The sequence below is a fragment of the Echeneis naucrates genome, chromosome 15 (assembly GCF_900963305.1).
Source record: "Echeneis naucrates chromosome 15, fEcheNa1.1, whole genome shotgun sequence".
Lineage (NCBI taxonomy): Eukaryota > Metazoa > Chordata > Actinopteri > Carangiformes > Echeneidae > Echeneis > Echeneis naucrates.
The window spans coordinates 21,722,237-21,749,412 of NC_042525.1; the positions used below are offsets into that span (position 1 = coordinate 21,722,237).

The 27,176-nt window shown below is 42.5% G+C and overlaps 2 protein-coding genes across 2 annotated transcripts; one reads left to right on the forward strand and one right to left on the reverse strand.

Annotated features, from left to right (window-relative positions):
• Positions 1 to 6,522: 6,522 nt before the first annotated feature.
• LOC115055841 (E3 SUMO-protein ligase EGR2-like) lies at positions 6,523 to 7,889 on the forward strand. Its single transcript, XM_029521866.1, has 2 exons — positions 6,523 to 6,694; positions 6,811 to 7,889. Exons 1-2 carry the CDS (start codon positions 6,523 to 6,525, stop codon positions 7,887 to 7,889), a joined length of 1,251 nt encoding a protein of 416 aa, XP_029377726.1.
• A 2,556-nt stretch (positions 7,890 to 10,445) lies between these two features.
• On the reverse strand, positions 10,446 to 13,034 carry LOC115055418 (2-aminoethanethiol dioxygenase). The gene has a single exon (XM_029521203.1). It carries the CDS (start codon positions 12,953 to 12,955, stop codon positions 12,194 to 12,196), a length of 762 nt encoding a protein of 253 aa, XP_029377063.1. The 5' UTR covers positions 12,956 to 13,034; the 3' UTR covers positions 10,446 to 12,193.
• Positions 13,035 to 27,176: the final 14,142 nt, after the last annotated feature.

A 27,176-nucleotide genomic window follows, 5' to 3' on the forward strand; every position in this document is an offset into this window, starting at 1 on the left:
GCCCTTGGCTGGAGCTCTTTTAATGACCTAATCTCATTTTGTCTTCTTCTTCCACGATTTAATAGCAACAACACAAAAGTGTAGCTGGTTATCTCAATGAGTAAGAGTGGAGATTGGACATGTTCTTGTTTTTTTTTTTTTTTTTTTTTTTTTTGGTCAAAATACTAAATTCAAAATTAACAAAATGTTGTCAACTGGCCTCTGCAATAAATCGACCATACATATTCAGGCTTTTGTCTATTAAATGAACTGTATCATAAACTCTGTTTTTCTAGTTCTCAAACTGTTACAGGCTACACCATTTACACCATTAAACCCCTCACAGCTAATAGTGGTGAGCCGTTGCTTCTGGCATAAAAACAGCAGCTCTCTGTTCTTTCCAATTTAGCTCTCTTTTTGGTCTCCTCCCGAGGAAACATCTAGTTTCACAGCTGCTAAGAGCTCCACCACGTTTACTAGCAGACATCAGACGCTGCTGTTTCCTGCCCAGTACAAAGCGGACAGTGGATTACAATGTTACCACAAGAGCAGTAACTACACAGAAGAGAGTACTGCTGATAATTCTCTACCTGCAGGTCAAGCTTGTCATGTCACCAAACTGCATGTTTAATTATCTCCGCTTTCACAAAAACTTCTAATTTCTCCTTTAAGGTATTGTTGCCATTATCAGCGTTGTCATCTTTGCTCCAGGGTGAAACAGGGCTGGCACGAACATCTCCAGCCTCCATGTCCTGTCCAAGAAACATCTCTCTGTTAAAATCTGCTGTCCAGCAAAAAAATCGAATTCATTACCATAACAATTTTACCAGAGAGAGAGGAAGCAAAATGAGGTGGGAACAATTGCATTGTTTCTCCCCCCTACACACTCTCTCACTCCCTCTCTCTCTTTTTGTCATTGGCAGCCCACTCAGACCCCGGGTGACGATGACCCGTTCCGGGGGCAAGCCAGAAACTCAGAGAGAAGAGTGGCTAACTTTGTGGCTCACAGACAAACACTACACTGCGTTCACCTCCGGAAGCTTCTCAGATCCTTTTCATCTACTCATTTGCTTCCCTTCTCTCTGTTTCTCCAGAGAGTGAGGAGACGGCCCAGTCCGCATCGTCTTGCTTGGACCCCTGACAGAGGAGAAGGAGGCTTTCTCTCCAGTTTAAGGTGATTTTGATGCTTCATACTTACACATCACTTGCACATAAGTCTGCATGTCTAAGAGTTAAAACTACAAGTAGTACTACAAGTAGTACAACTACTACTAACAATTTAATTTTTCAAAGACTCAAACAGATTCCTACAAATATTATAGCTTAATGGCATTAAAATGGAGAAAAATGGAGAAACACAAGTGAAAAACATTTATTTGATGATTTCCATTCAGATTAGTTGCTATGTGTCCTCTGACGATCAAGCTTTCGATGCATCCTATTAACAGTAATTATATTACATGTAAATATTTACATGTTTGTTCGAGGAGAGGAAAAGATCCAAATAACTGCTAAAATATCTGGAAAATGTGCTTTTGTTTCATATCAATTTAAAGATTTAACTATTTAGAGGTAAACAATGGGAAACTGATTCTGGTCAGGTTTGGTCACAGTCCTTACAAGTGTGGCATCGATTTGTGTAGTTGTTTCGTTCTTTCGATGCATGCTCTGTTTTCAGTGTTAAAACTCAGTGCCAACTTTAAGATTCCTAAACTGTGACAGTGGTTGGAGTCATCAAAAGGCCTGAAATAAGCCATTAGATGTGAACTTGAATATATATATATATCTTTGCTTAGCTTTGATAAGAAATTAGTTGAAACAACAGACCAACAGAGAAAGGATAGTGAGCAGCGGTGGTGTGGCCGTAGCGTGGTTTTCACATTGTACAACATTTCTGTAATATTCAAGCCTGTTTTAGTAACTTAGTTCACAATTTCACTGTGGCGTTTTCCATCAGTACAAATGAAAATTGAAGTGCAGCTTTACTCTGCATCTTCAATTCATTGTAAGTGTGACTTCTGACTGATCTACATCAGAACAGCATGGCCTCTTCCTCTGTGACTGTATCATCCTCATTTGATATCAGCTAATAACACATTCTGGCTCCTAAAGATAATGATGAAGCCTTCACTGGAGCTGCATGGTCATTGATGTGCCTGTCTATTATCCAACACTCAGGGGTCAATACGTTTCCCATGAATATGCAATCGCCTCTATTGACAAACTTGGTTAGAGAGTTCATCACATAAAACCTTCCAAAACCTGACTCATCCTCAGGCTGCTCAAGAATTTTATTCCAATATTAAAAAAAACCCATTAGTTTATGTGAAGCTGGTGAGCATGTCAGGATTAATTCTGGTGCTTTATTCATCATCTGATTGGAATTTCCCTTAACCAGCATTAAACACAACTTCCAGCTTCACATGAGTTCAGTCTTAAGGTACTTTCATAACAGAGTGTTGGGTAGTTTAAGGCTATGGTGAAAAACGCACCAAACATTTATTTGTGCAAGTGCATTGATGTCGATTAGTGCGGGATGAGCCCGGAGAAGCATTTCCATCCTAAATGAATCATCAGTCATTTAAAAAAAACGAGAGAGAAAAAAGAGGGGCAGAAAATCCAAATGATTTATGGCACTTATTTAGAGTCGAAGGGATTTATCCCACCTGGGCCACATCGTTCAAAGGGCAGACAGTTCTTTTCAGAAAGAGGCTCAGTATAGTAAACATTATAAAAAAAAGTTTTTCAAATGAATATACACATACATGAAAAGTAAGTATACATATAAATACAAAATAAAGCATATCAGACACATAGATTGAAAGTAAATAATTTGCAAATGAAAAGTAAAAATGTTAAATAAAAGCATGGAAATAGGGAAAAGTGTTGAGAGTGTTTGTTCAGGCTTTCACAGACAGCTTTGCAAATTTTATGACTAAAACGCTGTACTTCCCAGCAGGTGTTTATAAAGAGTGGGTGACTGAAGCAGCTAGCAATAGTTAGAATTGGATAAATATGAGATAAAAAAGTGAAGTGTAATTACTTCAATGTCTTTGGCTTTTACCGAAGAAGACCTGCCTATTGTTGTGTTATTGCTATAATTTTGATGATACAAATGTGACATGCAGCAGCAGCAGATGATGACCTCTTGAAACATTTGACTGGTAGAAAACACACTGAACAGACACTGAAAACAGCAGTTTGGTTGCCTTTGTTGTTTTTGGTGCTGTTTGGTTACAAAACTGGAAATGAAGGCGGCAGGCGGTTAGCAGGCCGATGGCCCAACCTGAACGTTGTTTGAGGATGAAGACAAAGATCCATATTAACAAAAACCACAGATGACAGATGATTAATCAGCGTGGTGGGGTCTGCTGAGCTGCCGGACCCCCGGTTGACACTTCCAGCCACCAAACACAAAACCAAAAAACCCCCAGAGTCTCAGCAGCCCAGAGGAGCGTGGGCGAAGGGTGCAAGCAGGGCACCGTCCCCACAGAGCAGTGCCTGTGTGTGTGTGTGTGTGTGTGTGTGTGTGTTTGTCAGTGAGTGAAGAAAAAGAAAGATTGTGTGTGTGTGTGTGGTTTTGTGTGTGTTTGATAGATTCTGACAGAGAAAGTGTGTGTTGGTTAGTGTATGTATTTTTTATAAAGACTCACTAAAAGTAGTGTGTGTGTGTGTGTGTGTGTGTGTGTGTGTGTGTGTGTGTGTGTGCGCGTGTGCGTATGCGTGTGTGTACATGGACCAACCAAACCCCCATCTGCCACAGGGTGGGCGGTTCGCCACACAACGACAATACACACCAACATTTTTGTAGCCGTGGGCGTTCAAAAGGCTGGAAGAGCTGCAGTCCTCCTGCTCCTCCCAGAAGGCTACAGCTTCATCAACTTTCTAATCAGCACATTAAGGACTCAAACAGACGCAGCAGCACCCTTTAAATATGCTCTGCTCACAGGACTCACTTTCTGCTATCCTCACACTAAACAGCAGAGAGGAGACAATGAGGTCCAGAGTCAGAAGAACATCCTCAGGCCTCTTTTAAGCATGAACAAATATTTGGCATAAAAGGGTCACCAAAGGCTTTAATATGTACCTGCGTGGGAACACAAATAGCCTCTTTTTGGTTGCAACCACCATATTAATTGGCCCAATCATGGTGTGGCTCTGCAGCTTTTCTCTGTTTCTAAAAGTTATCAGAAATGATGTGATTGCTCAGCGAAACTTCTATTTGTCCTCTTGATGGGCTGGCCTGTCCTCACCACACCCTAACACCCTGTTTCTTGTAGCTAAGCGTCAAGCATCCAAGGCTAACACTGACTCTGTCCCCCCAAAAAACTGTTCGAACTTTATGGCATGTTTAAAGCCTGGAACAAGAAGCTCCCTTCATGACATCTGAACAGGAATAAATGTCGATGTAATTCTTCTGTTGAGGGTTTGAGCCACAAACTGGGATGAACCAATGTTTTTGAAATGTGCACCCATCTTGTTGCAAATATCTGGATTAGCTGAGAGCTCGGGGTGGAGTCAGGCAAGGCCAAAATGGCAACAGTGGAGCAGCTTACTCAACATTTCAAACCTGCTCTTTAGAAACCTCGCGCACACACAGACATCAGGGAGGCTACATCCGTCTTTATTCACAGCCTAGTTGTAGAACAAGATAAAAAATGTTGCCGGATTTGAGCCAGTTCACTGAGACAAACATCCATGGCACAGTTTGGTCAGCTTCCAACTGTGAGCGCTGAGGCCGTGCTTGAGCACAAATGTTCTACCAGCTTTCAAACACTGAAGTAACACATGAATCAAACTGCCTGAGTCACTTGCTTACCAACACAATGGTTGGTAAGCACAATTTATCTGAAGCCCAGATAAATGTGGCATAAAAACTGTTGTCAAAGCAATTAAGTGAGCCACAGAGCTGAGAAATCTACAGTTTTTCTGCTTATTGCGTCAGGACTGTATAAATATTTAAGCTCTCAGAAACTTTGAAAACAAGTCAGAAAATGTGAAATCTCTAAATTTAAATTTCCTAGAAAAGTCTCCCTCCTCCTTTATCAGTCTGATCCGGCAGGGCTTTCTTTTTCATCATGAATCACACTTATCACATTATCAATCGGTTGTCTTCGTCAACTGTGATGAGTGTGTGTGTGTGTGTGTGTGTGTGTGTGTGTGTGTGTGTGTGCGTGTGTGTGTGCGTGTGTCTGTCTAACTGTTTGTGAATGTTGGAACAGAATAGGGGTCATTTTAGGGTCTATGTGATTTCTGTCAGCAGCTGATGTTAGACTGCTCCTGCCAAGCGTTACCAGTTACCCAGGGCTCTGCACAGACAGTTTGGGAGACAGATGCAATAATGAAAAAAGGACAGCCTCATCATACAATAATTACATTAGGTTTTTTCACATATTCATTCATTCCAATGGCTGTACACTTTCAGATGTTCAATGCAACATTAACAAAAGCACAGGCAACCACAATAAGGCAAGGTCTCGCACCGCTGCTGTAGCATGAAAGACAGAATTCAGTCAAGAACTGCTGCCATGAGCCAAATAAACCAAAAAAAAACTTGATATAAAATTAGTGGAAAATGAAAAGCTCTTTTATTTCTAGGTGCTCCTCTATTCAGAAGCCATAAGTTCAGCCGCTTGAGGTCCATCTGGCAAGTGCCTGCTGTTACTTGATTGGCTGTGTAATTCTTTATTTTTAACAAAAAGGCATGGTAGAATGAAAAAAGGCAGGGCTTCCCCACTTTGTTTTATGCTATTTTTAAAAAAGAGAAGGCGGAGGACTGCTGCTCTGCTGCCAACATTACAGAGGTGCAGGACAACAGAGGAAGTTTTAAAAAATCCTTTTCTTGAATTGGATCCTGAAACATCTGCAACTGCGTGTGGCTGTTTGTGTCCTACATCTTCTAAAGTCATCTGAAACATTGAGCAGCTACTCTGAATGAAATGCTCATTGTGCCTGTTGAGCAGCCTCATCTATGTTCCATCAGAGCTGTGACCTGCTCCTGACAAGGCAGCACAGAAAAGCAGTGTGGGCTCATCTGGCACAGAGACAACACAATGTAACACAATTTAGCCGGATACCGGCCATATAAGCAGACGGGGATCCTCACCGGAGAATCCTTTTAAGGAGACCAATCTTTCCGGTGTGACCGGAATTCCGAATGATGGCGCTTTATCTTTACAGCATCGTGGAGCACATGCTCGTGTTTGTGAGGGATGTCAACACAAAGCCACTCAACTCGCGATGCTTAAATGTACTCATCTTAGTGTTTTTATTCCGTTCTATTCTTATTTCGTCACGACCACCTCCAGGAGACCTATTTCTGGAGTTCCCTCCTTTTCCTTTTTTTTTAAGCCCAAGTCCATATTTGGTAAATGACGTAACAGGACACCTAGAGATTTCCCTTTATAACCAAAATGCAGCATCCAGGCGCTATTTTCCAGAGATGAGAGGCGGCACGCAGAAATGTGAGGGTCAGTCGGAGTCAGTCAGCGAGCCAGACTTGAAAACACATTATTCTAAACCAGCTGCCCCTCTCAGGACACAATGACCGCCAACATAGTTGATGAGGTGTCCGAGTCTCTCGGCGCTGCTGTGGATAATGTTCCTAAAGATGTGTACCCGGTGGAGGGGGGGGCGGCGGCACACACGCTTGTTTTTAAACAGGAGGCGGTGGGGGAGGACGAGCAGGACGGGAAGCCTGGTGAGAATGAAGTCGGTAAGAGTTTTTGTCATTTTGTGTGTGATCATCCCATGATGACAAATGCATCAACTGTCCAGGTGAGTGTGATGCCGTTTCTCCGGCCTCTCACTGACTGAACCTTCCTGTTTCAGGTCAACTTGTGTTCGAAGAGAAGAGTGCTCCTGAGTTGTCGCTCCAGGGAGATTTGGCACAGTACGTGGAAACTTTACGCACGCAGCCTTTGGCGTTTACAGGCAAGTTCTCTGTGGACTCCAGCGGCGCAGGGGGGGCGTGGGCGCAGGGGAGCGTCATCAACGTGGTCAGCGCTGACATAGCCAACCCGGGCCCGGCCGCCGTGTCCAGGTCGACCCCGGCATCCCCAGATATTTACTCAGCAGGAGGAGGAGGCGCAGTGGAAGCGGGGGACGGCAACATGGCACACGGACAGCCAGACATCAGTCACATGTATGCGGCCCCACACCCCCACCCACACCCCCACCCCCACCCCCACGCGGCACCGTCCTACACTTGCAGCAGTGACATGTACGAGGACCAGACAGCGGGGGGTTACCTGGCGACGTCCACTTGCGCCGTGTCCTACCATCCGCCTGCATCCTACAACACTGCGCCCAAACCGACACCTGACGGCGCCGCGCTGCTCTCCATCATGCCTGAGTACGGAGGTTTCTACCAGCAGAGCTGCCAGAGGGACATCCAGACGGCTTTCCCGGAGAGGAAATCCCTCCCGTACCCGCTGGACTCTCTCAGAGTACCTCCACCTCTCACGCCTCTCAACACCATCAGGAACTTTACGCTCGGCGCGCCCTCGCCAGCCTCAGAAGGTCCAATGGCCGCCGCCTTCCCCAGCCACCAGAACCTCCCTCTCAGACCGATCCTGAGACCCAGGAAGTACCCGAACCGGCCGAGCAAGACGCCGGTCCACCAGAGGCCGTACCCCTGTCCGGCGGAGAGCTGCGACCGCAGGTTCTCCAGGTCGGATGAGCTGAGTCGGCACCTGCGCATCCACACGGGCCACAAACCCTTCCAGTGCCGCATCTGCATGAGGAACTTCAGCCGCAGCGACCACCTCACCACCCACATCCGCACGCACACTGGGGAGAAACCCTTCTCCTGCGACCAGTGCGGGAGGAAGTTCGCCCGGAGCGACGAGAGGAGGAGGCACATGAAGATCCACCTGCGGCAGAAGGAGAAAAAGGCCTCCACGTCCTAATCCTGCCTGCTGAATGGAAACTTTCTGAGTGTGGACATGAGCTGGTCATCCTGGAGGCCGCTGTTCTCTGGAGAACAGGAGGGAAGCCATACCTTCAAAAGCGGGGAGAATCAGGCCCCTGTTGTGTTTTCTTATTTAGCACATTTACAAAAACATCAGTCTGATGACTGATGACAGTCATGACTCAGTGGTCCAGATTTTAACACAACTGTTGCCCACACGGGCCAATGCTCTTTAAAACACAGCCTGTTTCAGAATGTGCCCAACTGCTGAAGCTTAATCTAGTGCTCTGTGGCAAGGCATTGTGTGTCTGCTGTCTGTGCCTCGTGCTCTCAGGGATTCAACCAAAAGGCTCAGGAGTGTCCTATGCTCCAGCTGGGGGTGACTGCACTCGTGTTTTTGCACCCTTTGAGTTTTGTGCAGCCACTTTCTTTTTCTCTAAACACAATTTCAATATCAAAAGCAAATAGTTTCACAAGAATGTCTGCTCAGCATTCTGGGTTTGCAGTTAGTGAAATGTGATTAACTGGATCTTTACACCCTGTTCTGTTAATGATATAAACATAAACATGAAGGAGTGAAGTTCACTTTGCAGGTTTTATAGCAGACACATACAACCATTCTCTCCAGAACTTAGATTAAATGTTTAAATGAAATTTGACATTCTTCTATTTTTACACTGCAACAATGTGGCCCACAATGTGAAGATCTGGTGGGGGGAATGTCGATGCAGCAAAATGGAGCCATTTTTTACCGTGGTTTTTGTATCATGTTTGAGATGTACTTCATGGTCTGAGAGCTGGCCTCAGTTTTACACGAATCAGGCTGCTGGCTTGGGGTGGGTGAGAGTGATGATCGGTCTCCCTCCAGGAAAATGTTTTCTCTTTAAATATTTGCGGGTTTTCACACAGACCTGATATACTTGTGAAGAAGATCTGAGCAGCATTTCTACCCGATGTACGTGTAATGCACTGAGGAAGAGAGAGAGACAAGTGAAACTTCTGTTTTTGTGTTTTATCATTTTTATGCAAAAAAAGCTGAGCACTAAAGCTTTTATTCTGCTGGAATGATGCTTCTTGTTGCTGCAAATAAATGTTTTGATCAGTTGCTCTGCTATGGCTGCTGCTCTTTTTCTGTCAGTTCATTAACAAGTGTGAGCTCTCTGTGATGACACCCTTTGGTTTGTGTGCTGCTGTTTTAAAGAGTTTGAAATTTATGTGACAGCCATCTTGGCCGGTACAGCTTGTCAATCACACTGTAGCCACGCCCCCAATCCACACCTGTTTTCTGGTCTATTTTCCTCTGAATGGGACCATCATATAAAAACATCACATTGTATTCAAGACTTGAAACTAGAGACTGAGACTATAAACTGAAATGAGTAAATAAATCAAGGGCAAAGTAGGGGGAATTTTCCCTTAGACTTCCATACAATCTGACTTCTTACAGCCACTGGCATAGCCTCTGATGGTCATTAGATACAAGGCTTAAGGCTCAAAATGTATTCCACCTTAATGATCCAGAGTCTTGGTCCATTTCTCTGCATTTGCTCAATTATGTAGTTGATAAAACAATATTTACCCTCATGTCTACACACTTCTGGAGGTTTTTTTTAATCACATGACCTTCAGTTACAATATAGATGGAGTTTACACAGTTGCCCTTATTTGTGCATGTTCAAATTTACTTTTGATCTCTTGATGCTGTCTTTCATCCATCTACTGATGAAGATCATGTGGATGCAATCAAAAGTTCCAGTAACCTTACTAAATGGACAGAATGGAATGAAAATCTTTAACACCTGCACACAGAATCCTTTTTAGGTGTGTTTAAGACCCCCTGAGACTTAAACTATGTGGACATCCCAGATATTTTTAACTCTCGTTCCGAATTTACTTCTAGACTGCATGTTGGGTTAGGGCTACAATTAAAATCTGCAAACACATCTCAGTGCTCATGTAAATGGCATGGTGGAACACCTGCTCTCCATGCAGAGACCGTTTGTGTCTCCCATGGTGGCAGACTACCCACACTTACCCATAACACCCCTCATGAACTTCATACATCATTAAAATGAACACTTTATAAATCCAGCAGCATCTCTCAACAACTCACTAGCTGCTATGTCACACTTTGAGTTTTAACTGCCCAACAAAGTCAGGTCGTGACCTTCTGTTGTTATCATGCTTACAATAAAAACACATATAGGGCATTGCTGTCTTCGTGTACCTTGGTTGGCTGGCAAAAGATAATGACAGGAGCTAAAATAATACTTTTTGTTCATGGTTACAATGATAAACTGTTGTGAAAAATAGAAACAAGGCAAAATGCTACTTTGTGTCACTGTTGTGTTTTTTTTTTTTTACCTGTCATCCACCCAAACCTCCTTCTAATGTGAATTTTGTCACGCTATATACATGAATGCACTTTTCCCTTTGCTGCTGTCATCATCACCGTTGACCACTAGATGTCACCTAGCAACACGACCTAACTATGAGGTCATACTAATCTGATTGATGAGCCATGGACTTGCTTTTACTGGGGATAAAACTTTGGGTTTTATTGAAAGTTAAAAAAAAAAATGTAAAATACCAAACAACAACAACAACAACAACAACAAAAAAAAAACAACCTCAGTTCAAAAATCACAAGGGAGGGTCAACCTGCTAATTAACTATTTCTTCAGCTCATCATCACATAATAAAGCAAATAAATCTAATTATTTTAGACAAAAATAAACAGCAGATTCCTGAACAGAGAGAAAATACTCATTACAGCCAGAAGAGATGAAGACACAGATACTGTTCATCTGACCCCAACCAAGAATCAGACCACAGTCCCGGTCTGCTTTACAAGAGCATTCCAGTCCACTTCCCCACACTGTTCAGAGACTGAGAATAACCAGCTTTACTTTCACACCAATACCACTTTTAGAATGAGTGTAATTTAATCCCTATACATGTTTGAAATCTCAGAAATGAGGCACAATGTTAATTTTAGATTGGATTCCAATTGAATTAGTTTCTTTTGCTTCAACTACAACTAACAGAAGGTTTCGCACTATAAACTTTATTATAACCCTCCAAGCAACACGCTGACGTGTTACTTCTGATGAAGCCCCACCTCAGACTGACAGAAACATCTTTTGTGAATCCCACGTACACTTTGGAGCCTGTAGCCCTAACTGGAGAGGGAAAAGCAAAAATCAAATATTTGTGGTAAGAAGGTGAGTGTAGTGCAAATTTCAAACTAAAAAAAGACTGTTTTAGTGTTGTAGAGTGTTCGTCATGGGGCGGCAAAATAAAGGTGTGATGCAGGAAGCCAGTAAAACACATGGACACTGCCATTCCACAGTCTCAGCTTCAGGTGGCTCTGCCTCTAATGCTGTATTTAACATGCAGGCAGGAGTCTGCAGAAAGATTATAACTCCAGGTGTGATGTATCAGTGTTATTATGCAGCGCAGCCTTCACGTTACAGCTGATATGTCAAATAAAAGCAAAGGTAACTGTTGGTATGATTATAGTATAACTGCATTTACCACCAGCAAGGCCACGTTAAGACTGAGGGCTCATGCAACATTAAAAACTGCAATCTATTGTGTTTAAATGTTTTGTTGAACCTGCACAAATGTACATGTTGGAATCAAAACCTGAGGCAAAGACTTTGATTATGAAATGAAAATCAGCAAAAACAGACTTGTCTTCTCTCAAATGCAGCATTACGCTCCTGCACATTATCAATTTGTCATTTCTTGGAAACAGCCTTCTCTGGGGCCTCAGTTTACCCTCCTGTTCACATGATGAATACCTCCAATTTTGGTGATTTTCATGTCCTAACCCTTTCAGCTGCTGGTGGACGTTTGCTCCTTGCTGGAAAACAAAAACTGCCCACTTAGTCTGACAGAAAACAACCAGAACAGAAGAAAATGAAGGATTAAAGAACAAATACATGATGAAACCATTTGCGGGGGTAAAAAATCTCATTTCATTTTGTGTCTCTACCACACAGAACCAATTAGAGCATGAAGAGGATGAGTGAGTTCAGTCAGTGATCTGTTTCCTGACTACACAAACACTACACGCAGGATGTTAAATGTTGATTGGTGCCTCATTTTCTTTGCGGAGCTATCGCGTTTCACAGTCACCTACACCTGAGTGATGTCTCCCTGATGACGAGGAGCACGTCTCTGCCGGGACCTCGTCCTGCAAAGCTCCCTTTGGGTCCTGAGCAGAGCCCACCCGAACAATGCGTCCAGGATTTAGACTGACCCCACCATGTCAAAGCCTTGTGTCCGCCAGGTGGATCAGAGGGAGACCTCAGGGCCCGGGTACGGCTCCCCCCCGCACCAGAAATCTGCTGGTTGGGAGATCTCCATGAGCCAGACCTCCTTCTCCTTCTGCTCCGGGCCGTTAGCCTGCGGGTCGGTCAGAACTCTGTAGTAGTGACAGTCCCTGCCGTCCTCCGGGTCGTACGGCGGGGCCAGGATGTCCATGAACGCAGTCGGGCCGTCCACGGCATCGATCTGGTGGAGATTGTCCCGGTCGGGCGAGAGGACGCACGGGCCGTTCTCCTCCGTGTACTCACCGATGGAGCGGAGCACGGAGCGCCGCAGAGCGCCCTTCTGGGTCCCGGGGAGGGGCGGCGCTGCCTGCGTGCCGCCGGCCAGCCGCTCCAGCCGGTCGAAGCAGCTGATCCTGACCTTTCCGTACATGACTTTGAGCACGCCGTGCATCCCCGGGTGGTCGTGCAGAGGGATGGAGGCGCCGCTTTTCAGCAGGAACACCCCCATACTGAAGTGGTCCGTCTCGCAGATGTGCATGTAGGTGACCGGGGGCGCTGCGTGCTGGTACGGGCCTGGAGCGGGCGAGCTGTCGTCGGCTTTCCGCGGAACGAGCTTCAGGTCGGCGGCTCGCACTTCCGTCATCAGACTTGTGAGTTTGCTGTGGTTCTCCAGAAAGGACTTGGAAGCGTCCTCGCCGGCCCGGGGGGAACTCCTGAAGGTGAACAGGGCCTGTCGGGCGATCCTCTGGACGATAGAGGCCATGTTGCCGTCACCGGGCATCATACCGGAGCGGAGGGAGTCACAGCCGGGACGCGGCGGTCGTTAGCTGTAGCAAAGCGCTAGCGCCAAAGGTCGTCGATGAGAAAGATGAGTCACTCTGACTGGTATCCTCCTGTCTCTTCTTTCGGCCTTCCCCTGACGTTGCCTACGTCCTTTCTGACTTTCTTTCTGACCCCCCCCCTCCCCTTTGACCTCTGTATGATCACAAAATATAAAAGACACGGCCGAATAAATAAATTAACAAAGAAAATAAATGCCCACTTGTTCTTTTCAAAGGTGGTGGTTGTTTAGGGTAACAAAGCCATGAAGTGTGTGTGTAGCTGTCACTGTTCTGGTCGGCCGACACAGGACGGAGTGAGACTTCGGCTCTTTCCGCCTCTCTCTGATCTACCTAACGGCCCGTTGGTAGTGCTGGTTTCTGCCCTTCACGTGCTCATTCATTTTTTTTTTATTTATTTATTTTTTTGCTCGTGGCCACGTGACGTTTGTGTGCAAAAAATAAAACAACACAACAAACGGGTGACAGCATGAAGGCGTGCAGGTGATTTTCTACCCCATTTTGATTAACTGTCAAACACGTCCGCACTAAACGGCACTTTACAGTTTACACCTCGTGGATTGTGGGATATGTAGTCAGGGCGGCCGTGACTGGCGCGTTCAGTAACGCCAGCCGTTGTTTAATGTCGACACCGACCAAACAGAGTAGTTCGCGTTGTGACCGACCATCATACAAACACGTCGCTCCTTCTGTGAAACACCACATATATTTCAAACTCAAGCAACAGCCCAAAGACGAACTACAATACCCAGCAGGCTACCGAGTGTTAAACTGATTGAGCTTCCGTCCCAAGTTATTAATTACTCAAAGGGCAAACACACGTTGAGTCCCAGTGATGGGAAAACCAGACAAAAATAAAGAGTCGTAACAACAATGACAGTCAAATTAAGGGTTTAAAAATAAGGCCAAAAGAGATGAGAATAAACATCTTACCTGAAACAAAGCTGCTCTGTGAACTTTTGATTTTTTTATACCCATGTCTCTATACGCAATATCCGAAAAACATTTTAAAATACATTCTTTAAAAAAGAGACCGGGCTGATATAATACACTGATTTTCTGAAATTTTCAGGCTGTTAAACAAATTACAAGCTGGTTTCTAGCAGCAAATGAGTTGACTTCCTACAAATAAACATGGCAGATCATTAAATTCAGTCATTCATCAACAAAGCTGTCCAGTAGGGGAAGCACCATGAGGGATACTGAAGCATCAACCCTAAACCCTACTGCAAAAATTAAATCCATATCTGATACCTTCCACAGTAAAGGAAGAATCGCTGAGAATGGACAGTGTGCTGATCTTAACACACTGAAAAGTTTTCACCTACAGCCACAGTAATGATGGGGTGAGGGGCCTGAAGTCACAGAGAGGGTCCAAGTGATGTGTTTTTTCTCTGGTTAAAAACCATCATTATGAGACACATTGCAGTTAATCGGCAGCATGGACACTGAACATGGAGATTAAAACCTGCTACAGTAGTAAAATGGTGTTGCACAAAACTCTCTGTGGCATACTGTGATATTACTCCTGGCAGGTAGGTTGGAAAAAATATTTCCAAAGATCTTCTTTATAATAAGACAACATATTAACAGCAGTTCAAATGGCATGACACCAGATGCCCTTTCTGTCTCCTGAGTGGGCACAATTTTTTGTTTATGTCAAAATATATCAACACAACACTATTTACAGTCAACTGAAGGTCGAGTCGAAGAGGAGTCAGGCCTGGATCTCCCCTGCTCTGTACTCTATCCTGACTGGGTGATACAGTAGCCAAATGCATACCATGCTTTATGGTCTGTCTGGATCATTATGGATCATTATGGATCATTAAATAGGATCACCCTTTAAAGTGAAGATCATTTTGTTTTGAAGACTCTTTAAAAATACAACAATATTATAACAATCACTGTTGGTATTAACAGGTTTAATTTCAGTTTAAACCTTTCATCTGGCATACAAATCTCTTGTTGTTAGCGAGAGAAATTAATATTTGTTTTGAAAATGAATAATTGAATGAATGCTGGCTCAGCTGCACCAAGATGTTTGGTTTTGCTCCAAACTATTGTGTCTGTTTTTATGTGGCAAAATACTGTAGGACATTTAGAAGACGTTGGGTTGTGGTTCCTTAATGTAACAACTAAAAACCAACAAAATACAGCTGTAAAGTTGCCATTCACTGTTGTCCTGACAATGAATTGTGGGCAGCTAGACAGTATGTTTCTGTCCATCTGTGTGGCTGCAGCTTCCAGTGCACTCTACTACCCAAACAGAAATAACTCCAGCGCTTGTTGTCATCTGCAGCCCGATCTGTGGATGGATCAACTTTGACATGTTGTAGCGCAAACAGAGCCAGATTTCTTTAGTCCTGTTCACTGGGCTTGTCCACCACCCCTTGATGGCAATTTTTTAAACTTCACAATAAAGCTAGCATTATCTCAGAGACGGTGTGAAGGAGCTGCTGGTGGCCATAGGGACTCAAACATCCCACCTCAATCCCCATCAGCCCCACAATGCAGCCCACATCTGCTTCAATCAGAGTGACTCCCACCTACTCAAAATGTGACACAGAGGCTTGTTTGTGCACCAAAAATACTCCCCAATGTGTTTACAGTGAGAACCTGACGTCATTATTCTCCTGGAGAAACATGTTGTTTTATCAGTAGGAAGTGAAGGCGGGCTGAAAATAGAGGCAGTGATTCAGAACTTGGCAATTTTAGCCCTCATGTGGAGCCAAGCCGAGGAAGCCCTGCGTGGGTTGTCCTCCAAATCAAATAAACAGGATAAATTATTATTCTGCAACAGGCTGTCACATTCCTGAAACACTACATACACATACAGAGCCTTGTATATTTATACCACAACCGTAAACAACACTGTCTCTTTTGTGTTTACTGTCAACTAAGTCCTGTCACTGTCACCGAGTTGTGAAGAGCTGCTGATGTGAAACTCCTTTGATTGATCTCAGTGGAACGATGACAACTGTGCTCCAGACAATGTGGTTCTTTGGATCAAAAGTCAAAGCGAGACAAGTAAAAGGAAAATGTAAGGACTTAACTACAAATCCCAAGGTGCATTTTGGCGGTAAACATCCAACTAAAGGTAACAGAAAAAATGATAGATTGTATTTATAACGCACTTCACATTTAGAACAAATCTCAAAGTGTTCCAAATATACAACTGAGTTACATTTTCTTTGTTGTTACTTTGCATGTCATGGCAGTTAGAATCTCTTTTTTAATTGTTTGACATGTTTTGCATGTCTCTTGTTTTGAGCATCTTTTTGGAGTTGTTTTATGCCTGTTTTTTCTTATATATTTTTTGAAATATTTGTTCAGTTTTTGTGGTTGTTAAGTATCTCACAGCTGACCCGTGACCCCTGACCCCAGAGTGTAACAACTGGCCCTGCTCAGTAACCGCTGCATTCCTACAGAGAGGGTGTGTATTTCATTATTCCCTCTGTTTAAAAATACGTACACATAAACACGTGCACCCGTGCACACGCATATACACCCTGCTGTTTGCTCACCCTAACCCTCCTGAAGAAGAAAGCTCCAATATACTGTTAAATAATCAAATGTATATCATAATCTGCTGGAGCATGTCCATTCATTGATGTCACACTGTACTTCCATTCATCAGTCATATCAGCCTATGAGTGAAGGTGGAGGCCGCTTGCTCTCTTCCTCATGCATCTGTTTTGGATTTAACTGGATAACTACATCACTCAGATGGGATCACAAAAGCTAAACTGAGCTAATCTGAGGTTTGTATACCACTGTTCCTCAGGCACTTCAGTCTGAGTGGCTCCAAATGTGTTTTGTGACAGAGGATTTGGTCCACAGGGTATAGACAGGAAACTGGATGTGGAGGCCAGAGACTCTCAAAGGGAACCTTCACATGCAGCCACTGACAGCAGATGTAACCCTGAACAAGGCCTGAAGTCTGTCAGCATCAGTGCCTTTATTCTGTTGTGAGCAGTACAGTCACTTATCACTGCACTTTCTCTGTCTGTGACACAGCTCAGGTCTGTGTATGATGCTGATCAGCTGTGTGTCAGTTCCCCTCACAGCCTCAGACTGCAGATGCTTCTACAAAATAGTTCTCGCGTCAAAGTGCTGATGGTTGGGTGTGTGGGCTGAGAGCGCTGTGTGAGCCCCCGCTGACGTCAAAGCATCATGTTACTGTGTTTACGCTCTCCATGAAGGACCCACACCGGGGTTTGTGTTTATTGACACACTGTAATGTAGTTAGGAAGCATAACACATCAAACCATTTAACATTCTGCTGGGGCCTCACAGTTCAGCTCCAAGACATTTCTCTTCAATGAACAGATGGTTTGATTAATTAGATCAAAATACAGCTTTACTACAGATGAAACATTTTATTTTTAAAGGCACAAGATGACAGTTGCTGAACACTTGAAGACATGAAGACATCTCTGTACCAATGATTAATTATCTACAGTGTTTCTTAAAGGTCCACATAGTCAGATAAACCTCCATGGTCTAATTAAGATCAGGTCCAGGTTCTATATTAACCAAGTGAAAGTATCAAAGTCTCAGCCTACAGAGAAATGTTCACAGCCTGTATTCAGAAGCTCCTTTTATTTTGTCCACGTGTTTGTGTGTCATGTTTTGGGTTGTCTGGTGTTTAGTGTTCGGTCTGTGTCACTTCCTGTTTTATTTTGAAGTCCTGGTTCTGTTGTGTTCCCTGTTACTTTACTTCCTGGTTGTATGCCCTAATGTGGATCACCTGTGTCTTGTCTAGTCACTGTGTATTAAAGTCCTGTTTTCTGTTTCGTCTATGTGAGGTCCTTGTTGCTTGTCCCTTGCATTCTTGGAGGTGTTTGGCCTGCTTTCCCTCCCTTCTGACCTCTGCCCGTCTCTCTGCGCGTCTCTCTGCCTGTGTCTCTCTTCCCGTGTCTCTCTGCCCGTGTCTCTCCACCTTTCTCTCTGCCTGTATCTCTCCCTGTGTCTATGCCCGTGCGTCTCTGCTCGTCTTTCTGCCCGTTGTCTCTTCCTGTACCCCTGCCTGTTCACTTGTGTTATTTTGTAGCTTTGATTTTCCTATTAAAAAGTATTTCAGTTTCCACCTCAACCTGGTTCCTGGCTCCTGCAATTGGGTCTTCATTCCCACACCACCACCCTCAACACTGCACCTATTGTGTGTGTGCTTGTATAATATCTGCGCACTTAAATTATTTGGAGGTATAATTTCCTGTCCATCTGTAATGCCCCCTCATTTCTGTTATGCTCTCATGGTGCTAGAAGTGTTATATGAATGTGGTTGCTGTTAGTATAATTATTATTACTATTATGTTTGATCTTAATGAAATGATGAAAGATTTAACGGGTGAAAAATACTGGTCAGAGAAAGCTTTTTCAGAAAACTGCTTCAGTGTAGACGAGGCTGAAAGAAAAAAGAGTTTTACCAGATGTCTGTGTTTTCCCTCAAGAATTCAGGCTTTAGGAAAATTTGGACATGAGAAACAATCACCAATGCCTGGGGATAATCTGTGTTGTCATGGCAATCTCTTCCTTACGTGCTCACACAGCATCTCACTGATGTGCACACTTCCTTCATCCCTCCTACATCCAGAAACTGACCAATCGTCCCATCGTTCGTTGCCTGTCGCCCGTCGTCCGTCGCCTGGACGAGCAATCCACGTACAGTCATGCTGTCGAAAGCCATCCTGGTGAAATTTCCGTTTGGAGAACCGATTGAGCTTGATTCAGTGAGTGTGTCTGTATATCTGTCTCTTTGTATGTCTGTGTATATGTGTGAGTGCGTGTCTATATCTCCCTCTATTTCTGTCTGTGTATATGTGTAAGTGCGTCTGGATATCTGTCTCTGTGTGTGTCTGTGTATATGTGTGAGTGCGTCTGTCTATCTGACTGTGTGTATGTCTATGTATATGTGTGAGTGCATCTGTATATCTGTCTCTATTTGCGTCTGTGTATATGTGTGAGTACGTCTATCTATCTGACTGTGTGTATGTCTATGTATATGTGTGAGTGTGTGTCTATATCTGTCTCTGTGTATGTCTGTGTATATGTGTGAGTGCATCTGTATATCTGTCTCTATTTGCGTCTGTGTATATGTGTGAGTACGTCTGTATATCTGTCTCTGTGTATGTCTGTGTATATGTGTGAGTGCATCTGTATATCTGTCTCTGTGTATGTCTGTGTAAATGTGTGAGTGCATCTGTCTATCTGACTGTGTGTATGTCTGTGTATATGTCTGAGTGCGTGTCTATATCTGCCTCTATTTCTGTCTGTGTATATGTGTGATTGCGTCTGTGTATGTGTGAGTGCGTCTGGATATTTGTCTCTGTGTACATGTGTGAGTGCGTCTGGATATCTGTCTCTGTGTGCGTCTGTATATCTGTCTTGTGTCTGCATCTCTATATCTCTGTGTGTGTCTTTGAGAAGAAATCATTCAAAGTGATGGCCATAGGCCACAGACAGAGTGAGATGAGACCAGCCTGACAATTGATCTGTGATTGTGTAGTAAGCGTAGGAGCTATCATAAAGCCTATTGTCACAAACAGAGTTCAAAGTCTTCTGACCCGTTTAAACTTTGAACGGCGTTTCTGTGACAAAGTATGACAAAGCAGTGAGGCTCCAAAGTGGGGTGGGTTTGATCCACAGACCTGAGCTGAGAGAGATGCGGTCGTCACGGTGATTTGAGAATTCGTTCGGGTCAGAGCTCAGACTCTCCCGAAAACTCTCTGAAAAGTGGCTTTTGACCACGTCCCGAACTACTTCGAATTGCGAGTAAACTGTCTCCGGTCCGAAAAACGAAAACACCGTGAGAGACAGAAGAGTCTGGAGATTCCGAAAGTCTTTATTTGATTTGAAAAGTCCTTAAAATGAGCGTGTAGGGACAGTGCGAAGTCAGAGTGAAATTGTTTTTAGGAAAACCTTGATTTGCACTACTTCTACTGTGTAGAAGTAGTGCCCTCTGAGCTATAGCCCGTGGCACTAAATAAGTAGGGGCGAAGAATAAATAGTGCCTCTGTGCTTATAGCCCGTGGCACTAAATAAGTATGGAGAAGATTAAGTAGTGCCTCGTGCTATGCACAGAGGGCACTACTTCTACTGTGTAGAAGTAGTGGCCCCTGTGCTTATAACCCGTGGCACTAAATAATAAGTATGGACAATATTAAGTAGTGCCTTGTGCTATGCACAGAGGCCACTACTTCTACTGTGTAGAAGTAGTGGCCTCTGTGCTTATAGCCCGTGGCACTAAATTACATACGTTATGTTTAGGACTAGGTGGGACAATCCCCTGTTTAGTTTGTTTCGCTGAGATGTAAGTGAGTATCAGCAGGGATTCAGACAATCATAATGCCCCTTCTCCACACTAAAACTGTTGGCGACTGGCAACATGTTTCGCAAAAGCAGCATCTAGCATACGGTCACATGGTTCGTGTTCAGTGAAACATAACTTTGCTAAGCTGGACGCTTCAAATAATTCAACACCATTGCATAATTTACAATGAGGGGATAGTCAGAAAAATGTTACCGACAGGTTGAGGTTGATGAAGTCTCTCCATGCGATTGGCTGAAAGTAGGGCTGGACAATATGGAACAAAATCCTATCACGATATTTCATATCAGCTGTTATCACGATATAAATCAAATAACTATTTCTGTCAAGTTTAAAGGTTCCTTTTTACTCCTATGTGAGATGTAAAGATATCACATAAATATCAGTATAAATATTATTTATTTCTGATTATATAATAAACTAAAATCTTAACTCTGACCAGGCAGAAGCTTCAAGTGTTACAGGAGAACACAAACAAATCGACAACATTTTCTGCCATTTTCACGTATTTCGCTCCCACTCCTCCCGGGCTGACATGGCTGTAACTCTATCCAGCTGTGTGATTGGCTCGGAGCTGTGCTATTCTCATTATCATTGGCTGTTCGTGTTGTCTGTCAAAACAGGGAAATTCACTGCCTGTTTTGACAGACAACACAAACATTCCATCATGGTGTGAGTTCTGTCAACCAGGTTTCATATTTGTAGCACGGAAAAATTATTTTGCCATAATTATCGTTATCGTTTTATCGCCCAGCCCTGGCTGAAAGCAAACACACCTGATTGGCTTCTGAATCTGTCAATCAGAAACATACATTTGATTGACAGCTTTATCAGCCAATGGTGATGTTGGTTGACCTATGACGTCAGATCAGTCTCAAAATTCAACATACAGATTTCGTAAATGCACATTCAGTAATTCGTATGCTCCGTGAATTTATATTACAAGTGTGCCTCAAAATTATATTTGTGACGTTTAAAATAAAACTACGAAACAAAGCATGTGCATTCATGAAAAGCCCTGCGAGAGTTCATTCATTATGAGACTGTTTTGACTCCATAGGGATCTGTTGGGTTCTCCTAAAAATAATTTTATAAAGAGTTTGGTCTAGATCAGCCTTGATGTAACTTTGCTAAATAAATAAATCTGATTTGATTTGATACACTAGTCATTAGAGTTCTATATTTCTGCAGTTAAACAGCTATTCAACCATGTAAAGGAACAGGTTCTGTTGAGATAAATCTCAGAGCTGTAAAAATGGTGCTTTGATTTTAAAATGAAGACATACAGTACAGCAATCACCTATATATTTCTATATATTATATCTATATATTATATATACCTACATATTTCTTCATCTGCAGTCAAGCTGTCACTCATTTATTAGTTTTCATTCTCAAATGGTTTATGGGATCAAGTACTTACCTTGAGGTTAGGGTTAGGACAGCTGATAGACTGTTTTTTTTTTTGTCTCCAAGGTTTCTGCTGTTTCTCCCTCTGGTAGAGTTGTGGGTTGCCAGTTGATGTAACCATAGTTGTTAAGTTCAAATCTCTCCCTTTTGATGGCAGCATCACCGCCGCTGGCTGTCGGATTCAGCTGCTGACATTGTTCGTTTACCTTTTTACATGTTCAACTCTTGTTTAAAGTTGTTTGAGTAGGGAATAATAACTGCAGCCTACCTGCTCACTGTCTGCAGTCTTATCCACAAAGGTGGCAAGATACTTAGAGACATGTACTCACATTCTTGGGAAGCCATGCCACCTCGTGCCACAGCCTGTGAGAGTCTCGCCAGCATCTTCCAAAATGACTAATGTCCAACTATTTTCAAGACAGATCTTTTATGATTTATGACACCAATATATTGTCACCTTTTCTGAAGTCTTTGACTTTTCATTGGCATCAGGAAAGGCTTAATGTCATCAGATCTTCTCTGTTTCTGACACTGATAATTTCTCTTAGGTGCTCAGTAAGTGTCCCTGCTGTCTCTTCATCCAGTTCAGGTAATACCAGGTTAATTGCATGCTGTAAGCTGCTGTCATCCATATCTGATGATGATGATGATGATTATGATTATAAATTATTTAAGAGGAGGATATTAAAGATACAACGATCAAGTCTGCAGCGTTACACAATGGCAGAGGGTAGTAATTTTTTTCTTTTTTCAAAATCTTCCGTGTAGGAAGTGAAGTCCAAGATTGATCAGTAACACATACTGAAGCATGTCCAAAACAAAGTTTACTTGTTTGTGAATGATGAAGATCACTGAAATTTTTCAAAAGATGTGGCCATGTTCATTATGACCCATCACAACAAGCCCTTGTTGTGACATGCTGCTCTGACGTAGTTTCCTTTGTCAAGCCAGCTACCCTGACAGACTCCTGAATAAAAGCATTGTACAACTGCTCATCTTATTCACTAGCTTCACCAACTGCTTGAACTGCAGAGGCAAACAATGAGCCACTACTGAGGTATGCCTGAAGCAACTGGTGCCTTTCTGCCAGTGTTTTAACAAGATGAACAAAGTTCTGCAGTTTTTGGACGAATTCCTAAAATATGAATGCTTACTCTCAAACCTGAGAGTCCACAAATGAATAAATGGCCCAAAGTGTGAAATGAGGTCACTATAGTGAAGCAAATAGTGATGCCTGGGCTTGAGTGAGTGAATTCGGGAAGATTGTGTGTCTTAAATGCTCATACTCCTCAGTTATTATCTTAAGGTATGCAATCTGGTCTAATGGATTTTGGGAGCACACATGAGCTCAACCATTTCCTTGAACTGTATGATTTTTGGATTGGTGATACTGCTCTCTAACAAATGACTGCCTGAGGAGGGATTTTAATGTCTCTTTGATGGAAATGCACTGAAAAAGTGTTGCCAGATAAATCTGTGTGGATTGAATATAGTCAAAATACTGCTTGTGAAATGTTTTCATTGTTTTGTCAGATTTGAGTAATCCTTTGTCATAAATTGTGAGGAGATCCTCTTTAGAGAGATAGTGAATGATATTTTCTATCTCAGTTTGTGGTACGTTTAGCTCAGAAAGCTTGCCTTTCAACTTTTTAAAAAAGTTTGACATAGAAGAGCTATGAACATGCTGAAATCCGTCAGTGATGGCAACAGCACTTTTGCCTGCATTTTTAGGTATAAAAAATCCTCTACATGATCACATGAAATTGGAGTTTGATTCGCCTCAGGAGGCTGAGTACAGCCTTTATTTTCTGGCAGAGTTGTTACTGCCTGCTTATGTTTCCTGACAATGGATGAGCTCACTCTTAAATATTTGTGGCAGTCATCATGGGGGTAGACAACCTTCTTGCCATCATTAATATGAAATCTCAAGTGAGTGCATAGTGCTGAAAGATTAACTGCCACATAGGGACATGCCTCAGTCCCACTAGATTTCCCTTGAACTGACTGTGTTTAATCTGAGGCCTGCAATGGCGGTGGTTCCTGTGCATGTTGGACCTGAATGCAGAAAATGTTCGAAAGGAAGCAGGACATTGCTCTATTCCACATGTAAACCGATAATTAGCTATGTGCTGATCTTTCTTCACATGACAACTAACAGAACACGCTATAGATTTTGTGTTGCAAGCCTTTTGAGCAGTATCATTTTTGAGAGCACACTCAGTATGAAGTGGACAATAACATTCAAACACACACACACACACACACACAATCTTACTCTCTCTGTCATTCCCCATACACACTCAACACTCTTCACTGCCACTTTTCATTTAACTTTCCAGTTAGTTTCAGGACTCACAGCAGGAAGGCACCAAAGGATTCACAAGAGGATAAAAGCTGGAGACGGAGGAGGAAAGAGACTCATGTTTGATGATTGGAAATGGTATGAAGTGTAATGGTCAGTCCATTTATATTTTCATATGTGTTTAGATCTAATATATATATCTTCGATTTATGTTAAAGTGCCACCATCTACATCCTCCTATGTTTTAATCATTTAAGCAGTTGTTTTTTATTTAATAAATTTAAAAGCAGAGTTTGAAAATGAAGATGTTTCAGAATCTGAGTTTTCAGAATAGTGTGAAATCACAACTCAAGTCTACAGATTGCATTTCCTTACATATAGAGTTCATTACATAAAGTAACTAAACATTATTACAGCATACTTCAGAATTTAAGATTCTTGCTGGATTGATCAGAGGATTAAGAGAATATATCGTAATTTCTGGACTATAGAGCACACCTGAATATAAGCCGCACCAGCTAAAACCTGCTAACCTAACCCTAACCCACAAAACAACCAGTAAACCCACCTTAAAACATTTTTACGGTTAGTTACCGTAATTTGCTTTGCATTATGGGTATAGTGCTCTTATTTACAGGATCTTACTGTATTTTTTAAAATTGTGTTAATGTACTGTTAACACATAAGCAGTAGTACTGTAGTACTGTAATTATATGATTTGATTTGAATGATTGATCATAGGCTGTTTGTGTATTTTTACTATTTTAGTGGTTGGTTGCAACAATGCATTACATTTTAAAATATACAAATCAGAATTTACCGATATAATATATCTTACTGGTTGACATTGTTTAAATGTTTAAACGTAAATGATTTCCACCAACCATTAGCTTCAGCTCTTTGCAAGACAAGACAAAGCAGCAGGTAAAAATACATTGTTTTTAATCAGATTCAAAGGAAAACAAAAAGTTTAGAGACACACAAGGAAGGGCTTTGCTGATGTTATTTGAGTTAGCTCAGTATAAAATTTATTTTGAGTGTTTTCTTTTAATGTTAGTTTGATAGGCCCTCCCAAAAATGTCTGTTAGTGAAGTGTTTGAGGGTCTGTTATGGTCTGTGTAGAGGCTAAGCCATCGCTTTAAGCCACTGAGGTACGTCCGACAGGAAACCTATTGGATGTGCCTCCATTTTCTGATGCGAGGTACCTAATAAATTATTCATTCTTACATAAACTCAATTTATTTGTATTTACATTGTCAAACGTCTTTCATCTCAATAGACATCTTTCATAACACCAGCATCGTGCTGCTTTGCAAAAACTGTTTCCTCCTTTCCCTCGGAAACACACCTCCCAAACCAATAAAGGTTCCTAGATGAAATAGGACAGACCATCACACAAGTGAAATCAATTAACACCCATCACCACACTCTGCTCCTACAGTTTGTGTTTAAGTCAGTAACAGTTATCTTCAGATAGTTTTCCTTTTTTTGACACCATTTCAGCTATGAAGATACCTTATTGAATAATATAACTGATAATAAATTGAGACTATTTTTGTGAAACGCTGTTGATGTGTTTATGCCATGCAAGTTAGGATAAATTCAGACACATACAGGTTTAAGATTTAAGATTTCTTTTTTATCTAACCTGCAGTAATGCCTTCAACAACAGGCGTGGGATGTGCTCACACCCTATGAAGTCCATTACAACAGTGACTGTGCTGAGGATCTTGTGTGTTCATGACTGGACTAGTGATGCCTTTCCCATTCATTTCACAATGGTGTCTTCAGCTGGGAAGAGACATCCTTCCTGACAAGCTTGGGCTGAACCTTTCGCTGCTGGACTCCACTTTCACATTTTGATGCTCAATATCTACAGCAACGGTCTTTTCTAGCCACCAGTGGTCTTCATACGCTCCTGCTAGCCAGTCTCCGTTATTAACCCTCTCAGCTCAAAAGGATCTGAAAGGTTGCTAACAGTTGTTACTGTCATAGTACCCTCAGGACCTTTTAGAGGCTCCTCATTCCCCCTTCCTCCATTGCATCTTTCATCTCCATCTCATTTTCCATTTCCTTCACCAACATGGCCAATGGTCTTCTTTGCCCTACTCGTCACCCCTTATCGCTCTGTTCTGCCTCCAGCTCAGCCTGGTCATTGAACCTTTTCTGTGCCTCTTTCCTTTTCCCCCTGTCTCCCATCTCCTTCTTGGTATTACTTCTTGTCTTGGACTCTTTTCTTTCACCTGTGTCTTTCTCTGTCTTCTCTGTTTGCTCTCTGGGTCACTGTTTATTGTTCTTTGGTAAAATCGAGAAGTTGTAGTGTGTAGTTTTTGGTGACATCTAGTGGTGAAAATAAACATAATGGATTTGGCAGAAATTGAATATATCCTGATATCCATATGCATGTTCTAGTATAATTCCATGAAAATTTGAAATATTTCAATTTCCTGACATTAGAACTAGCATCTGTCTGTATATATACACAGAAGTGGAACTTTCACAGAGGCCACCATTCAATGTAATATTCAATTTCACAACCACATGCTGTGAAACTCTTTAATCTTCAACCGTTTATCCATTTCCATGTCTTCGGAAGGTGGAAGGAAACCGGAGTACCCAGAGGAAACCCATGCAGACACGGGGAGAACATGCAAACTCCAAATAGAAAGGCTGCAGGCCTGGGAATCAAACCCACAACCTTTCTGTGAGGAAACAGCGCTAACCATTATGCTGCTGTGCTTTATTGGATATACAGGTCCATGAAAATCACTTTACAATTGAAAAAAATATTACAAATGCAATTGATGAGACATCTTAGTCAGATTTGTTGTGTGGTTATCAAAGTTTGTGTATTTCAGGTACTGTGTTGATGTTGTTGTGGTAAATGCCCTAACACCAACCCTAAACCTTGGAGGGGATGGCCCTGAGCAATGCATGCAACTACTTTCTCCATACAGGAGGCGTTTGAAGCCGTTATTACCAATGAAGGCTTTTCTACAAAGTATTAAATACATTTAAGTTATGGACATCTAAGGTTTGATTTCTTTGCATGTGTGGGTTGCATCTGATGAAAATTTAATGTAGTAGCACCTTCAGAAACATATTTACTTATTTTACCGGC

Coding starts and splice junctions, on each gene's coding strand:
- LOC115055841 (XM_029521866.1), top strand. CDS start 6,523: ATGACCGCCAACATAGTTGATGAGGTGTCCGAGTCTCTCGGCGCTGCT. Junction 6,695..6,810: donor GCCTGGTGAGAATGAAGTCG/GTAAGAGTTTTT, acceptor TTCCTGTTTCAG/GTCAACTTGTGTTCGAAGAG.
- LOC115055418 (XM_029521203.1), bottom strand. CDS start 12,955: ATGATGCCCGGTGACGGCAACATGGCCTCTATCGTCCAGAGGATCGCC.